Here is a 16,025-nt window from a genome sequence, read left to right on the forward strand (position 1 = left end):
TTTAACGGCAAGACTAAACGATACACTAATGCACGTATTTAATTTGTTGTCGGCGTTAAACTAAATTATATTCCTGTCTAAATCACTTAACTTTCTGGAAATGGTTTCTGGCGTCACTTACTCGGCGGCCATCTTGGAGTTGTCATCCAAGATTTGGCGATGATCAGATCATGTTCCAACAAGATCGCTCGCCTATTGATATGGGACGTGTGGTTAAGAGGTGGTTCGACGACCGTAGTAATATTACTGTAATAGAATGGCCACCTAAAGGAGCTGACATGAATCCCATTGAGAATATTTGAGCAGAAATGGTCAGAGTAATACGAGAAAAGGGGCAGTCACCGTCGACTCGCCGACAGCTTTCTGATGTGATTCATGACGCTTGGAATGAGTTACTTGGCCGGCCGAAGTGGCCGTGCGGTTAAAGGCGCTGCAGTCTGGAACCGCAAGACCGCTACGGTCGCAGGTTCGAATCCTGCCTCGGGCATGGATGTTTGTGATGTCCTTAGGCTAGTTAGGTTTAACTAGTTCTAAGTTCTAGGGGACTAATGACCTCAGCAGTTGAGTCCCATAGTGCTCAGAGCCTTTTTTTTTTTTTTTGAGTTACTTGAATCTCCTAGTTATGTGGCTCGATTTGTGGGCTCAACGCCCAACAGACTTCGAGCTGTGTGTGAAGCCGAAGGAGGCTATACATACGCGATACTAAGCAGCATCAGCAGAGGTGGTTTTTTTTTTCAGCCCTTCACCAATCGGCTGCAGCAGATGTTTCAAGTTTCTTTTTCTTTACTTTTTTTTTTTTTTTTTTTTTTTTACAGACGTATATTTTATATAATTTTAGGGAAACACAGTAAGTGGAATGTGGACAAACAAATTAATTCACAGCAAGATATGTAATATTTAATTTGCTAAGAGAAGAAATACTCACCTTATACATTCATGCAGTCTCTAAAAATATATGACACACGTGTACATGCAAGAAGGGTACAAAACGATTCAGCACAAATGAAAAATATTGAGGAGAAGCTCGCCGATGAAGGCGTAATTGGAGAACAATGGTTGGGCTAGAAGGAGAGGTAAGGAGGCCCCAAAAAGCAGAGAAAAATCAAATACCCAATAGACTTAGAGTCGTTGTCGCAGTAGAGGGCGGTTGGTATATGCCGGCCGGAGTGGCAGTGAGGTTCTAGGCGCTACAGTTTGGAACCGCGAGACCGCTACGGTCGCAGGTTCGAATCCTGCCTCGGGCATGGATGTATGTGATGTCCTTAGGTTTGCTAGGTTTAAGTAGTTCTAAGTTCTAGGGGACTGATGACCTCAGAAGTTGAGTCCCATAGTGCTCAGAGCCATTTGAACCATTTTTAGTTGGTATATGCGATTCGGAGCAACAGTAGTAGTTTTTTTTTACTGATTTTTGAGGCTAAACAGTGCTGTACCATGAGACCCACTATTTGTCGACATATGGCCAAACATCAGTGGTGCCGAAGTTCTCTGGAACAGTAACGTCTTTTAGACAAGAAGATGATTTTTAGTTCATTTCATTTTAACTATTCACAATATGCTTTGACATTCTAATCTTTTATTTCACGTTATTGTTATGTACCTTTTCTTAAGTGAAAGTGAACGGTAGTAAATTTCAAGATATGAAGAATAACTGGAAGTTTTTAATTTGTGGAATAGCGTATTTAACAGTTAATATTTTCAATAAATCTGTAGTTACAGGACATATTAAGAAGCAAGTCAAAAATGGCATTGTGGAAAGATCAGGTTGGTCTCTAAAGGGTAACGACGGTCAAATAGCAAATACGAAACTATGGGTAACAACTATTGTTGGTGGTGAGGAGCCATAATCGATATGCCTCTATTCTGTAATTGTATTTCTGAAGTTTATCGTCAATCCTAGGACTGAAACCGATAGTCCGTTTTACGTAAAGAATATAACCTTCAAAATTTATTTAGCAGCGCAGAATATTAAATCATAGTTTACAGATCAGGAACCTAATCGAACTGCCTTTAATTTTATTCTCACGGCTGACACTGAGACAGTAAATAACAAGAGAAATAACAAAACTCTCAGAATCAATATAGTGTATTCAAGTGTCCAGTGGATTCAAAAGCTTGCTATAAAAGCGAATAATTGCTTTTACTGACTCCTTCATGCCTACGTTTTCTGTCAGGCAATGTTTCAAACTAGGACTAGCAAGGTAAACAATTCTTCCACAGCGTATCGAATATTCCACAAGATTTCGAGATTGCAGCCGGATCTCATCGACTTCTTTCCACGATATTTCGGCTGACAACCTTACACTCATCTTCAAGCGAGTATTTGACACTGGAGATTGCTAGTACAAGTCACTCTATTTATACGTAAAAGTGCCGCAAGACGCGCATGCGCTAGTTACCGTAGCATGCGCGCCACCTGTCGATTCCAAGACCCTCTACAATATTACTGCATCTATGGAGCGCAAACGAATGCGTGAAACAAGTAAAACTTGCACGCAACGTGTCCAAAACAATAAAATGCAAAATTTCAGTATTAAAATATCCATAAGGATAATGAGCCCTTACGCCCCATAGTGAGCAATGTCGGTGCTCCGACATATGATTTATCTAGTCATCTGGCTTCGCTACTGAGACCTTTTGTTGGCAAATGTACGCACCATATTCGCAACTCTGCGGACTTTATCAACAGACTGAGAACACTACAGCTGAAGGATTCGGACTTGTTAGTAAGTTTCGATGTCGTTTTACTCTTCACGAGGGTCCCTCTTTTGGATTCATTGTCACTTATCGGCAATAAGTTTACGGCCGATATAACGGCACTGTTTCACCATGCCCTTTTCTCTACTTACTTTCTATTTAATAATGAATATTTTGAGCAACTTGACGGTGTTGCCATGGGTAGTCCTCAGTCCTCTCTGGTAGCAAACTTTTATATGGAAGACTTTGAGGAGAGGGCTCTCGATTCGGCGATGTTTAAACCAACAGTCTTCTGGCGGTACGTGGACGATACTTTTGTAGTGTGGCCTCACGGTGAAGAAGAGCTTTCACGGTTTTTACAACATCTGAATTCCAGCCACACAAACATTCAGTTTACGATGGAAGTTGAAAAGGATGGTTGCCATCCATTTCTGGACGTCATGGTTAATCGCAGGGTGGATGGGTCATTGGGGCATTCTGTCTATCGAAAACCCACGCATACGGACCTGTACCTGCAGGCGCCAAGCTGTCATCACCCGTCAAAAACTATGGGCGTCCTTCGAACGTTGGTGCATAGGGCACACGTCGTGTCTGATAAAGACAGCCTTGCAGACGAATTAGAGGATTTGGAATCTGTATTTCAACATAATGGATATTCTGCACATCAGGTCAATACTGCTTTAAGAATGAAAAAACTCGACCACCCACAAGATCAAGAGGATAAGGAGGTGTTTAAGTCCAGAGCATTTCTCCCATATGTCGGGAACATTTCATCGAAAGTAGGCAGAATTTTAAAGAAACATCCTGTGAAAGCAATCTTCCAGCCACCTACATAGACTCGTGCTCTTCTGGGCTCTGCCAAGGATGATCTGGGATTACGGAAGGCTGGAATTTATAAAATACCTTGCGAGTGTGGGAAAGCCTACATTGGTCAGACCACACGCACAGTACACGACCGCTGCGTTGAACATGAGCGCCACACTCGCCTTTTACAGCCCAGTAAGTCGGCCATAGCCGAACATTGTATTTCCACAGGACATACCATGGATTATTCGGCCACGAAAATCTTTGCCCCATCGAGATCCTTCTGGGATTCAGTTGTTAAGGAATCCGTGGAAATACGTTTGGCGGAAAATCTCATTAATTGTGATGGCGGCTTTCTATTGAATAAGGCCTGGGATGCGTTGATTTCTTTAATATCAACCAAAAGAAAACTTTTTATGGCTTCTGACACGTCGAGCGACAAGTAATTATAATTTTAATATTGAAATTTTGCATTTTATTGTTTTGGACACGTTGCGTGCAACTTTTACTTGTTTCACGCATTCGTTTGCGCTCTATACATGCAGTAATATTGTAGAGGGTCTTGGAATCGACAGGTGGCGCGCATGCTACGGTAACTTGCGCATGCGCGTCTTGCGGCACTTTTACCTATAAATAGAGCGACTTGCACTAGCAATCTCCAGTGTCAAACACTCGCCTGAAGATGGGTGTAAGGTTGTCAGCCGAAATATCGTGGAAATAAGTCGATGAGATCCGGCTGCAATCCCGAAATCTTGTGGAATTCTTCCACAAATTGTCAGATTAGAAGTCGAAGAGCCAGTTACATGAATTACGATGACAACAAACGTTTTTGAAGTTAACTGATCACAGGAGGCATCCAACACATTTATTGTGTGTTACGTGCACAGTATGTAAACTGGCAACGCCATCAACACACAATACCACTAACAAGGGAACCTCCCCATCGCACCCCCCCTCAGATTTAGTTATAAGTTGGCACAGTGGATAGGCCTTGAAAAACTGAACACAGATCAATCGAGAAAAAAGGAAGAAGTTGTGTGGAACCATGAAAAAAAAAGCAAAATATACAAACTGAGTAGTCCATGCGCAAGATAGGCAACATCAAGGAGAATGTGAGCTCAGGAGCGCCATGATCCCGTGGTTAGCGTGAGCAGCTCCAGAACGAGAGGTCCCTGGTACAAGTCTTCCCTCGAGTGAAAAGTTTGGTCGCATAGTTCTTGGAGCCATTTTTTGACTTTTCGCGTAAATTTTCTTTACATGAACGGCCGTATCTTTAGATTGCGTTGACATAGAAGCTCACTTTTTTTATACCACCAAGGGACCGGTTACCGCAAGAAGTGCGATACATTTCCCCTTATTATGTCTACCCGTTCTCGAGGTAAACGGGTTTTAAGGGTTGGGTACACAGATAGACGGTCAAGAAAGTGAGGCTAGTAGGGTCCCGTTTTTACCGGTTTAGGTGACGAAATCCTAACAACGAAAACAACTACGACAGTTACTAAAGATGAGGGCCGCATAAATAACACCCCCTACTCTTTATTCTAAATATTCTAGTTGCAGTCGATACATCAGCATATTAATCGTAGCTACGCTTTTGATCCAAATCACGTTTACAGGAATGCAAATAAAATCCATTTGCCTATACACGTGGTAATTCATATCCCAGCATTAATGCCACCGCGTTTTCGAACTGCAGACATTCCCATTGCTAGCTAGCTTAAGAAACACCTCGGCTAATGAACGTTTTCTGGCTGTGGCGAGACTAGTGGAGGATTCGAAACAGTGTAGAATACGTTTGGCAGCTATGTAGCCGTTTATATCCTGGGGTGGTGCAGAATTACCCAACTTAATTTACTCGCTAATAACAGTATTTTGTTATTTCGATAAACATCCCCAATGATTGTCACATAAGCGGTGACATAAAGGTAGAAAATTCATGTTTTTGAGTCCAGAAAGGTCTATGCAACTGCATATCATTTTGCCATTTTCACTGCTAAATTGCCGGCTTATTCATGTCTGGGGTAATAATAGAGGGCTGTTTGCCTGGGTTGTCTGCTAGCGTAGTGAAAGGAAGGTCTGGTTTGTTTTCGGTTCTAATCTCGATGGAGGCAGGTAGAATATCAGTAAAGCAATTTTAAGAAATTCTCGCGCTCCCAAAACATTTTGAGGCTACCTTTATTCTGTACTGGCGCCCTGTGGATGTCAATATGACACTCTTGTAAATTTAATACATGTTACTGCCTACTTTTTCCGCTTCTGTCAATAATGGAATTAACTTAAGTGTGGCAATGAATGATTTTTAACTGAATTTCGTTATGAATCTTCACGCATTGCTAAATTTGCACACTTTCATGGTAGGTCAGCAACGGTAATCCAGTATGACTGGTCTGAACGTTGAAACAGACCGTTTCGCGGCCGAATGCGGATAATATTTTGCTAATTCGTAACGATCTGGGGTTCTTTGTCTTACTAAAACAGTTTTGTTATCTCGATAAGTTGAAATTCATTTTTATTGGTACAGTTCATACCAATTAGCGTTTCTTCTTTCATTTCTGTCTTATATTTACGTGTTGTGTTTAACACACTAATCAGCATTAATATACTCTTACAAATTATTGAAAACAGTCTAAAAAAGTTCAGATGGTTCGTTATGCTGTGTATCAGACTTTAAAGCCGTGCGGACCAGCATAACGAAAAGGCGGGGGGGCTCGCTCGTTTTGTCTACGACTCTACATTTCGTGTAAGGTCCACGCAGATGAGAGAAATTACGGGTCCTACAGAGGTGTGTAGTTAGTCGCTTTTCCCTTGCTCTGTTTTTGAGTGGAACAGGAAAGAAACGGCTAGTAGTGGTACAACGTACCCCACATCATGCTCCATATGGTGGCTTGCGGAGTATGTATGCAAATGTAGATGTAAAATTGACTTCTTTTTCCCTATACTGACCACATATTTTGCACTGCATGTCCCCTTAGGTTACCGATGCGGTGGAATAACTTCTTAGTAGGAAGCCAGGCACCTAATGAGTGAGTGTTTACTTTTTATCGGTGATGGTTTTAAATAACTTTGCCATCTACAGGTGTTTAAAACGAAGAAATGTTTTTTTTAAACACTCCCTGTTGGTTTTGTACTGTAATGATGTAATTTATTGTAGTATAAAGCTCATACTGTAAGAGTCTATTCTTCTCAGGTAAACTTATAAAATAAGCGACTTTCCGATCTTTTTAGAAAAATGAGTGAAGCAATGATGGCAAACCGTTTTGCATATTGTTTAATAATTCTTGGACAGCATTTTCCGATTCTTTTAAAGTAATTCAGTCATAATTAAGTTCCATATCCGAAGAGTTAATGTTTCTCTATCCAGAATGAAGTGTGTCGGTGAGGGAAGTCCTCTAGTCTACATACTGAAATTGTCTTTATAAGGGAAGTATGCATCCATGTTGAAGTCCAGATTAAAGCCTACACGAATCAAGCTGTAAAGTCACACATTAAACTCAACAACCATAAAACTCATCCCTCTCAACAATGCTGTGCGACCTTTCACCAAGGCAAAAAGGAAATACATGATGACGCTTCTTCCATACATCAGTGCCCTCCGGTGAACCATGCTTTCTTCAACTAAGTGATAACTGCGAGGTCGGCTCAGGTATCTGTTCCTGGACATGTTGACCCTTTGGCAGAGGAAGATTTTGCGGACGGTGAAATGGAGTAAATAGAATGCTCCATTATAAAGTCCAAATATCAAACAATGTAAAATCCAGGATAGACTATAACAATATTATGAAAAGGAAAGACGCTACTCACCTCGTGGAGGAGATGTTGAGTCGCAGATAGGAACAACAAAAAGCCTGTCACAAATTAGCTTTCGGCCAGTAACACCTTCGTCAAAAATAGACAACAGACACACACACACACACACACACACACACACACACACACACACAAACAACCCACACAAACGCAACTCTCTCTCTCTCTCTCTCTCTCTCTCTCTCTCTCTCTCTCTCTCTCTCACACACACACACAGACACACACACAGTCTCAACTGAATTGCCAGAGACTGCAGTCATGTGGTCATGTGTGTGTATCTGAGTTGCGTTTGTGTGACTGTGTGTGTGTTTGTGTTGTCTATTTCTGACGGAGGCCTTATTGGCCCAAAGCTAATTTATGACAGTCCTTTCGCGGCTCAGCATATCCCTTATATGTTGAGTAGCAGCTTCCTTTTCATAATGCTGTTACTCTTCAAATATCAGCAAGACAAGAATTACGTTTTAAGAAAGTTCGACATTTCTAAACAACAACTTATTTATAATCCGTAGATGAGCGCATTCCTGAACTATAGGTAGACTCTGTAGGTAGTATCCTAGTAATTAACAAAAACAATGCCATTATTTTAATTCAACTTGTGAGAGAAAAGTGCATAACATGAGCAATAAGGGCAGACTTACTTTTACTGTGTCACATTATGTTTATGTTTTATAAACAATTTGCAATTATGGAGATTAAAAGGCAGCGTATTGCTTTATTCCTTCTCAAATGTTCCACTTCACCAAAACTTTTTTAAAAATAATGGTAAATCTCTTGATTTATACCACTTTACATTTCACTACGAGTTAATTTCTGAGAGGAAAAAGCTGTACTCCAACTTTTAGGGACTAAAAAGAAGGTATTTGTTGTACAAGTGACTAAAATATCTGTAGTAACTTTAATACACTGAAGAGGCAAAGAAACTGGTACACCTCCTTAATATCGTGCAGGGCTCCCATGAGCATGCAGAAGTGCCGGAAAATGACGTGGCATGAACTCGACTAATGTCTGAAATAGTGCTGGAGATAATTGACACCATGAATCCCGCAGGCCTGTCCATAAACACTCAAGAGTATGAAACCTTGGAGATCTCTCCAGAACAGCTCGTTGCAAGGCACACTCTATATTGTTCACGTCTGGGGAGTTTGCTGGCCAGAGGAAGTGTTCAAACCCAGAAGAGTGTCCTAGAGCCACTCTGCAGCAATTCTGGAAGTGTGAGATGTCGCGTTGTTCTGCTGGAATTGTCCAAGTCTGCCGGAATGGACAATGGACGTGAATGGATGGAAGTGATCAGGCAGGATGCTTGCTTACATACGTGTCACCTGCATCTAGTCGTACCAGGGGTCCCATATCACTCCAACTGCACACGTCCCACCACACCATCACAGAGCCTCCATCACCTTGAACAGTTTCCTGCTGACATGCCGGGTCCATGGATTAATGAGGTGGTCTCCGTACCCGTACACGTCCATCCAGTCGATGTAATTTGAAACAAGACTCGTCGGACCAGACGACATGTTTCCAGTCATCAACAGTCCAATGTTGGTGTCGACGGGCACAGGCGAGGTGTAAGGTTTTTACGGTCGCCGGTTCGAATCCTGCCTCGGGCATGGATGTGTGTGATGTCCTTAGGTTAGTTAGGTTTAACTAGTTCTAAGTTCTAGGGGACTGATGACCTTAGAAGTTAAGTCCCATAGTGCTCAGAGCCATTTGAACCATTTTTGTAAGGTTTTGTGCCGTGCTGTCATCAAGGGTACACGAGTGGATCTTAGGCTCTAAAAGCTTATTTCGATAATATTTCGTTGAATGGTTCCCATGCTGACACATTTTGATGGTCCAGCATTGAAATCTGCAGCAATTCGCAGAAGAGTTGCACTTCTGTGACGTTCAACGATTTTCTTCAGCCATCTTTGGTCACGTTCTTGAAGGATCTTTTTCTGGCCGCAGCGAAGTCGGGGATTTGATGTTTCACCAGATTCCCGATACTCACGATACACTCGTGAAATGGTCGTACTGGAAAATGCCCCCCCTTCATCGCTGCCTTGGAGATTCTGTGTCCCATCGCTCGTGCGCCGATTATAACACCAAGTTCAAACTCACTTGATAACCTGGCATTGTAACAGCAGTAACCGATCTGACAAGTGAAACATGTTGTCATATACAGGCGTTGCCGACCACAACGCCGTATTTTGCCTCTTTACATAGCGCTGTATTTGAATACGCATTTCTACGACAGTTTCTTTTGCGCTTCAGTGTGTTTCATTGGTACATTTCGTCAAATGAATGACGAATTATTTTACGAGGTGCATTCAAGTTCTAAGGCCTCCGATTTTTTTTCTAATTAACTACTCACCCGAAATCGATGAAACTGGCGTTACTTCTCGACGTAATCGCCCTGCAGACGTACACATTTTTCACAACGCTGACACCATGATTACATGGCAGCGGCGAAGGCTTCCTTAGGAGTCTGTTTTGACCACTGGTAAATCGCTGAGGCAATAGCAGCACAGCTGGTGAATGTGCGGTCACGGAGAGTGTCTTTCATTGTTGGAAAAAGCCAAAAGTCACTAGGAGCCAGGTCAGGTGAGTAGGGAGCATGAGGAATCACTTCAAAGTTGTTATCACGAAGAAATTGTTGCGTAACGTTAGCTCAATGTGCGGGTGCGTTGTCTTGGCGAAACAGCACACGCGCAGCCCTTTTTGGACGTTTTTGTTGCAGTGCAGGAAGGAATTTGCTCTTCAAAACATTCGTAGGATGCACCTGTTACCGTAGTGCCCTTTGGAACGCAATGGGTAAGGATTACGCCCTCGCTGTCCCAGAACATGGACACCATCATTATTTCAGCACTGGCAGTTATCCGAAATTTTTTTGGTGGTGGTGAATCTGTGTGCTTCCATTGAGCTGACTGGCACTTTGTTTCTGGATTGTAAAATGGCATCCACGTCTCATCCATTGTCACAACCGACGAAAAGAAAGTCCCATTCATGCTGTCGTTGTGCGTCAACATTGCTTGGCAACATGCCACACGGGCAGCCGTGTGGGCATCCGTCAGCATTCGTGGCACCCACCTGGATGACACTTTTCGCATTTTCAGGTCGTCATGCAGGATTGTGTGCACAGAACCCACAGAAATGCCAACTCTGGAGGCGATCTGTTCAACAGTCATTCGGCGATCCCCCAAAACAATTGTCTCCACTTTCTCGATCATGTTGTCAGACTGGCTTGTGCGAGCCCGAGGTTGTTTCAGTTTGTTGTCACACGATGTTCTGCCTTCATTAAACTGTCGCACCCGCGAACGCACTTTCGACACATCCATAACTCCATCACCACATGTCTCCTTCAACTGTCGATGAATTTCAATTGGTTTCACACCACGCAAATTCAGAAAACGAATGATTGCACGCTGTTCAAGTAAGGAAAACGTCGCCATTTTAAGTATTTCAAACAGTTCTCATTCTCGCCGCTGGAGGTAAAATTCCATCTGCCGTACGGTGCTGCCATCTCTGGGACGTATTGACAATTTACGCGGCCTCATTTCAAAACAATGCGCATGTTTATACAGTCCGGAGAAAAAAAAATCGGAGGCCTTAGAACTCGAATGCACCTCGTAAAGCATGAATTGACATTAAATGATACACAAAATATTTCATTTCTCAGTAGTGAGAAAAATTTAGTTCTCCCATTCTGGCTCTCAGCGTCTCTTATATGATGACTGAGGAAAAGGACCCTCCAATATTTTCCTGAATTTTAGTATAGAATGGATATATTTCTACATCTAGTTGCCCCAGCTCCGCCGTATAGCGAAATGTACGGCGACGGCGCGCGCTCGCGGCTGTGGTAAATGCGGCGCAGCGCTGTGAGCAGCCGCAGACAGGCAGCGGTGTGTGGCTGGCGGGCTACTCACGTTGTCGTTGTGGCTCCAGTAGATGTAGGCCGGCGGCTCCGGGCTGAAGAGCACCACGCACGTCAGGTTGATGGTGCTGCCGCGGTCGATGTACAGGTCCGGACCGCCCACGATCTCCGTCGTCGGCTCTGCAACAGCGGACGTAGATGCAGTTAGGGCGCAGGGTGCGGAAGCGCAGCACACACACACACACACACACACACACACACACACACACACACGCACACACTTCCGTAGCAGCGCCCACTGCATGGCGATGCACCAGCTCGTGGCTGTGCAGCTCTGCTTATTCAGCGGCGCGTTCCACTTCGTTTGCTCCAGCGCGGCAATATCAGCTGAAATAATTGCGGCTCAGGAAGGGTTAATCTAGAGCCGAAATCGACAGCGAAGTATTGTTTGAACGTAACAGTGCTCTGAAGGCGGTTCACCTAGCTGATAACTAGGGCTTCCACAGTTTGATGCTTCTAAAATTATTTGCTACGTAAGTGTAAATCATAGATTGTCACACAAAATGACTCGATTTAAGTGTACCACTGCTAAAAAAGTGGAAAATTTGGCTTTGGAACTATTTTCAAAGATACGTCATATAGTGTCACGATGTAACAAATCACTGTCTTCCGGCCATATTAGCTATAACGTCATATCTCAAGGTATGAACGTTATTTTGATGTCATAATCCTCACCCATAAAAATTCTGGTTTTTATTTTATTAAAAAATAAGAGAACGGATTCTACTTTCTTCGTGTTCGGTACTAACTACTAGTAGATCGACACCTTGGCTGCCTTGTAGATGGGAATGGTTAGTTGGTTTGTTGATTTGTGGGAAGGAACCAAACAGTGAGGTCCTTGGTCCGATCGGATTAACGAAGAGTGGAGAAGGAAGTCCGCCGTGCCCATTCAAAAGAACCATACCGGCCTATGCCTGAAGCTATTTACGGAAATCACGAAAAACGTAAATCAGGATGGTCAGACGCGGATTAGGACCGTCGTCCTCCCGAATGTGAGCCCAGTGTGCTATCCACTGCACGACCTCGCTCGATCTGGTAGATCTATTGTACGATGAACTTAATTGTGAAATAACAACATTTTAAGCCATGCATAAACTTCAAATACGGAGTAAAAAACAGTTCAGACTGCAATGAAACTCAGCGCTTCTGAGGCAAACTGAGGAGCTACTTGTTTGAAAAGTAAAGCCACTGGGATACGGTGCTGACCACATGACCCTCCATATCCGCAGGCCTGTGGTCTGAGGATGACACGGCGGCCGGTCGGTGCCGTTGGACATTCATGGCCTGTTCGGGCAGAGTTTAGTTTTTTAGACCACAACAAAACGTTTACTTACAATGCTCACCTCTCTCGGTCAGAATTGACCATATTCAGGCCACTTATACCATGACGGTAGGCGGCGGAGTTGAGGTTCATGTATTCATAACGCCTGTTTTGTTCACCGACACCGCCTACCATGATGTTATAGGTGGTCGGAAGAGATGATTACATTCTGATCGAAACCGGTAAGCACTGCAAATAAATGTTTTGTTCCGGTAGAGACTTATTTAATCAAGTTTCAAATTACTTCTAGCCAGATACCTTTTACTCCACGAGGAATGTTCTAAAAATTATTTACATCTTTATTTTAGTTGTTGAATGCACGCCTTAAGCACACTATTGCATTCGCATTTCTACATTCATAAATCAAACCAGCATTCTATGTTTTTAGCGAAGTTGCAATGTAATTATTACTCTTCTACAAACTACTACTTTGCAATCAACTATTAACAATATCACTGTTTCGTGTCACAAAGTTCAATGCTTTCCAACGACGACTTCATGGCATAAGGCGAATATCGAATCAGTAATGAAATACATTCCTGCAGAAGTATTTTACGCCGCAAGGACGTTGTAAGTTCAACACATTCCTCTAATTCTCACAACTGTATGTTCTCTCCTCTTTCTGGCAATATGATGGTTCCTTCCTTCGCCAACATTTTACCTTCTTCTTTAAATTTAAAATCACAAAAATTAAAACCCTAAAAGGAGATAACATTACATAAGGGAAATTTTTCTTTGAAAATTTATGTACATTATAGGCAGCGTAGCAAGAACTTCTTAATGCATGATATTAGAAACGACACTTCAACGAAATTGAAATACTTACATAACACAACGATCCATCCCTCGCCGAAGTTCCGCAACGTGCATTTTTCTTTGAAATATCCTGCTTCTGTATCGACTAAAATAAAAAAACATAGAAGGCGCAGGAAATTAATAAAGCCGCTATCGCACGTCATAGGAACTGGAAGTTATTATAAAATACCCGTTCCGAGTAGAATGTCAATCTTAAAAAAGTAAACACTAACACAGTTATGTTAATGTGAACTTCGATACCATCTTCACACCAGAAAGTAACAAAGAATTTCGCTTGAAAACCGCTACCTATTATTTATCCCTAAAATGCAATCGCCGGTCTTCGAAGAGACTGAGTCTTCTTTACTTAATGCGCTTGTCCGTGAAACAAGATTACATTTTATCCGATAATTGGTTCAAATGTGTGTGTGCTAATTCCTAAGCAGCCAAACTGCTGAGGTCATCGGTCCCTAGACTTACACAATACTTAAACTAACTTATGCTAAGAGCTACACACACACACATTAGCCCGAGGGAGGACTCGAACATCCGGCGGGAGGGGCCGCGCAGTCCGTGACATGGTGCCCCAAATCGCGTCCGATAATCGGTGACTATAGTGATTAAAGTAGGAGTGTGATTCCCACTTTCGTTAAAAGATAAAATACGATGCACGTCAATGTATTACATCATCGCAAAATTTGATATTCTAGTGTATACTAACTCAATTAAATATATTATGTAAGGTGCCACTACAGGGATATCATTTTCCATTTATAAGGTGCCGCCACAGTAGTTAATGACTGGAACAATTAATAAGAAAATATTTTCCTGCAGTCTAAACTGAAGAAATATTCTTCCGATTACTTTATTTCCCCAACAACCATTATGTCAACAGTTACTCTTTATACATGCAGTTATGTACATATTTATGCTTTCATTTATCGATGTTTTTTTCATTATATCTCGGCCTGCGACGGGGTGCTAAACCGTTCGCGAGCACAGTGTGTGGGCCTGGTGAAGATCGAAATCCAGCCGAATCTTCTCGGAAGTAACGCTATAGTGCGACATAGCATTTAGTGTTGCGTTATGGCATTTTTCGGTAGGTGAAATTGCCTGCAGTTTTGAGAATCGAGGTGTCAGAGCTTTTTAGCGTTCGCTGTTCGTTGGTGACTTGAAGAAAGCCAAATGTAGCCTATTTCACAAGTAATCAAAACGTCCTGTGTCCCGGGTTCGAAACAAGTCACAGCTCAAGTTTTGAATAAAAATCATGAGCAATGGTGCATGCTGACTTCTATTTTGAGAAGTCACCCTCGTTCTGCCAACGGCACTGTCGAAGAGGGCGGAACAGCGGAGAGAGGTTCAGGGCACTCTTTTCCTCTAGGGGTCGGAAACTGCTCCTAAAAGGCGAAAGAATCAGCAATGATCGAAGGCACGAGGATGCAGAAGGCAATCGAAATCACTGTATCACAGACATATAAAGTGTACACACAGGACATGTGGCCTGTAATTGAAAAAGAGTCCTGATGTTATCTCCCGTTCTCCCGTTCCGGTCTGTGGGAGGGGACTGCCAGGGTTGAGACCATCATAAAAATATTCAAAAACCAACAAAAGGGTAACCCCTACAATCGGTAACCTAGAATGTCATCTATTCGAACGTGCTAGGGAAACAAGAAAATCTGGAGAGAAAGACACTAAGACACAATCTAGAGAATGTGGGGTGAGAGTACTAAACTAGAATGAAGAAAAGGATTCCTAGCAGAGGAGTACAGAGTAATATCAACAGCAGCAGAAAACTGTATAAGAGAAGTAGGATTCGTTATGAATGGGAAGGTAGGGCAGAGAGTAAGTTACGATGAAAAGTTCAGTGATACGGTTGCTCGCACCAGAATCCGTAGGAAACCAACAACGAAATAACATTTCAGGCATATATGCAGAAGATGAAGAGAAACCCACGAGTAATTGGAGTTAGGTGGTGGGGAAATGAATATAAGAGAGGTTTGCCGGAGAATACAGCTTTGGCAACAGGAATGAGAGAGGAAAAAACTAATTGAGTTCTACTATAAATTTCAGCTCTTAATAGCGAATACTCTGTTCAAGCATCACAAGAGTCCACGAGATGCAGGATATTTTCATCTGGTTACATGATGGTCAGGCAGAGATTCCGATATCATGTACTAGGCTGCAATTCGTGCTCAGAAGCAGATGTAGACTCACATCATTATTTTGATAATGACGAAGGGTAGACTGAGGGTAAGAGACTAGTCAGGAAGAATCAGTAGGAAAAAAAAGAGGGAAACGGTAGTACTAAGTAACGAAGCGATGCGCTTCAAATTCTCTGATGCTATTGATACTGTGATATTGAATACCGCAGTAGGCAGTACAGTTGAAGAGGAGTGGACACCTCTAAAACGGGCAGCCAAACAAGTTGGAAGGAAAAATTATTGATACGAAGAAGGTAACTACGAGGAAACCGCGGGTAACAAAAGAAATACTAAAGTCGATCTACGAAACAAGGAAATACAAAAATGTTCATGGAAATTCAGTAATACAAGTCACTTACGAACTAAATAAATAGGAAGTGCAGCAAAGCTAAAGCGAAATTGCTGCCTGAAACACGTGAACATATCGAAAAGAAATTATTGTCAGAAGGAATGACTCAGCATGTAGGAAAGTTAAAAAAATCTTCGCTGAAAT

At 42.4% G+C, this 16,025-nt stretch overlaps 1 protein-coding gene across 1 annotated transcript in view; it reads right to left on the minus strand.

Moving 5' to 3' along the window:
* Positions 1–16,025, minus strand: part of LOC124709000 (zwei Ig domain protein zig-8-like) — a 546,965-nt gene that overhangs the window by 255,393 nt on the left and 275,547 nt on the right. The window contains exon 4 of the mRNA XM_047240633.1: positions 11,208–11,335. Within this exon, the coding sequence (XP_047096589.1) occupies positions 11,208–11,335 (128 nt within the window). The remainder of the gene's footprint in view (positions 1–11,207; positions 11,336–16,025) is intronic.

Source organism: Schistocerca piceifrons, chromosome 7 (genome assembly GCF_021461385.2).
Source record: "Schistocerca piceifrons isolate TAMUIC-IGC-003096 chromosome 7, iqSchPice1.1, whole genome shotgun sequence".
Lineage (NCBI taxonomy): Eukaryota > Metazoa > Arthropoda > Insecta > Orthoptera > Acrididae > Schistocerca > Schistocerca piceifrons.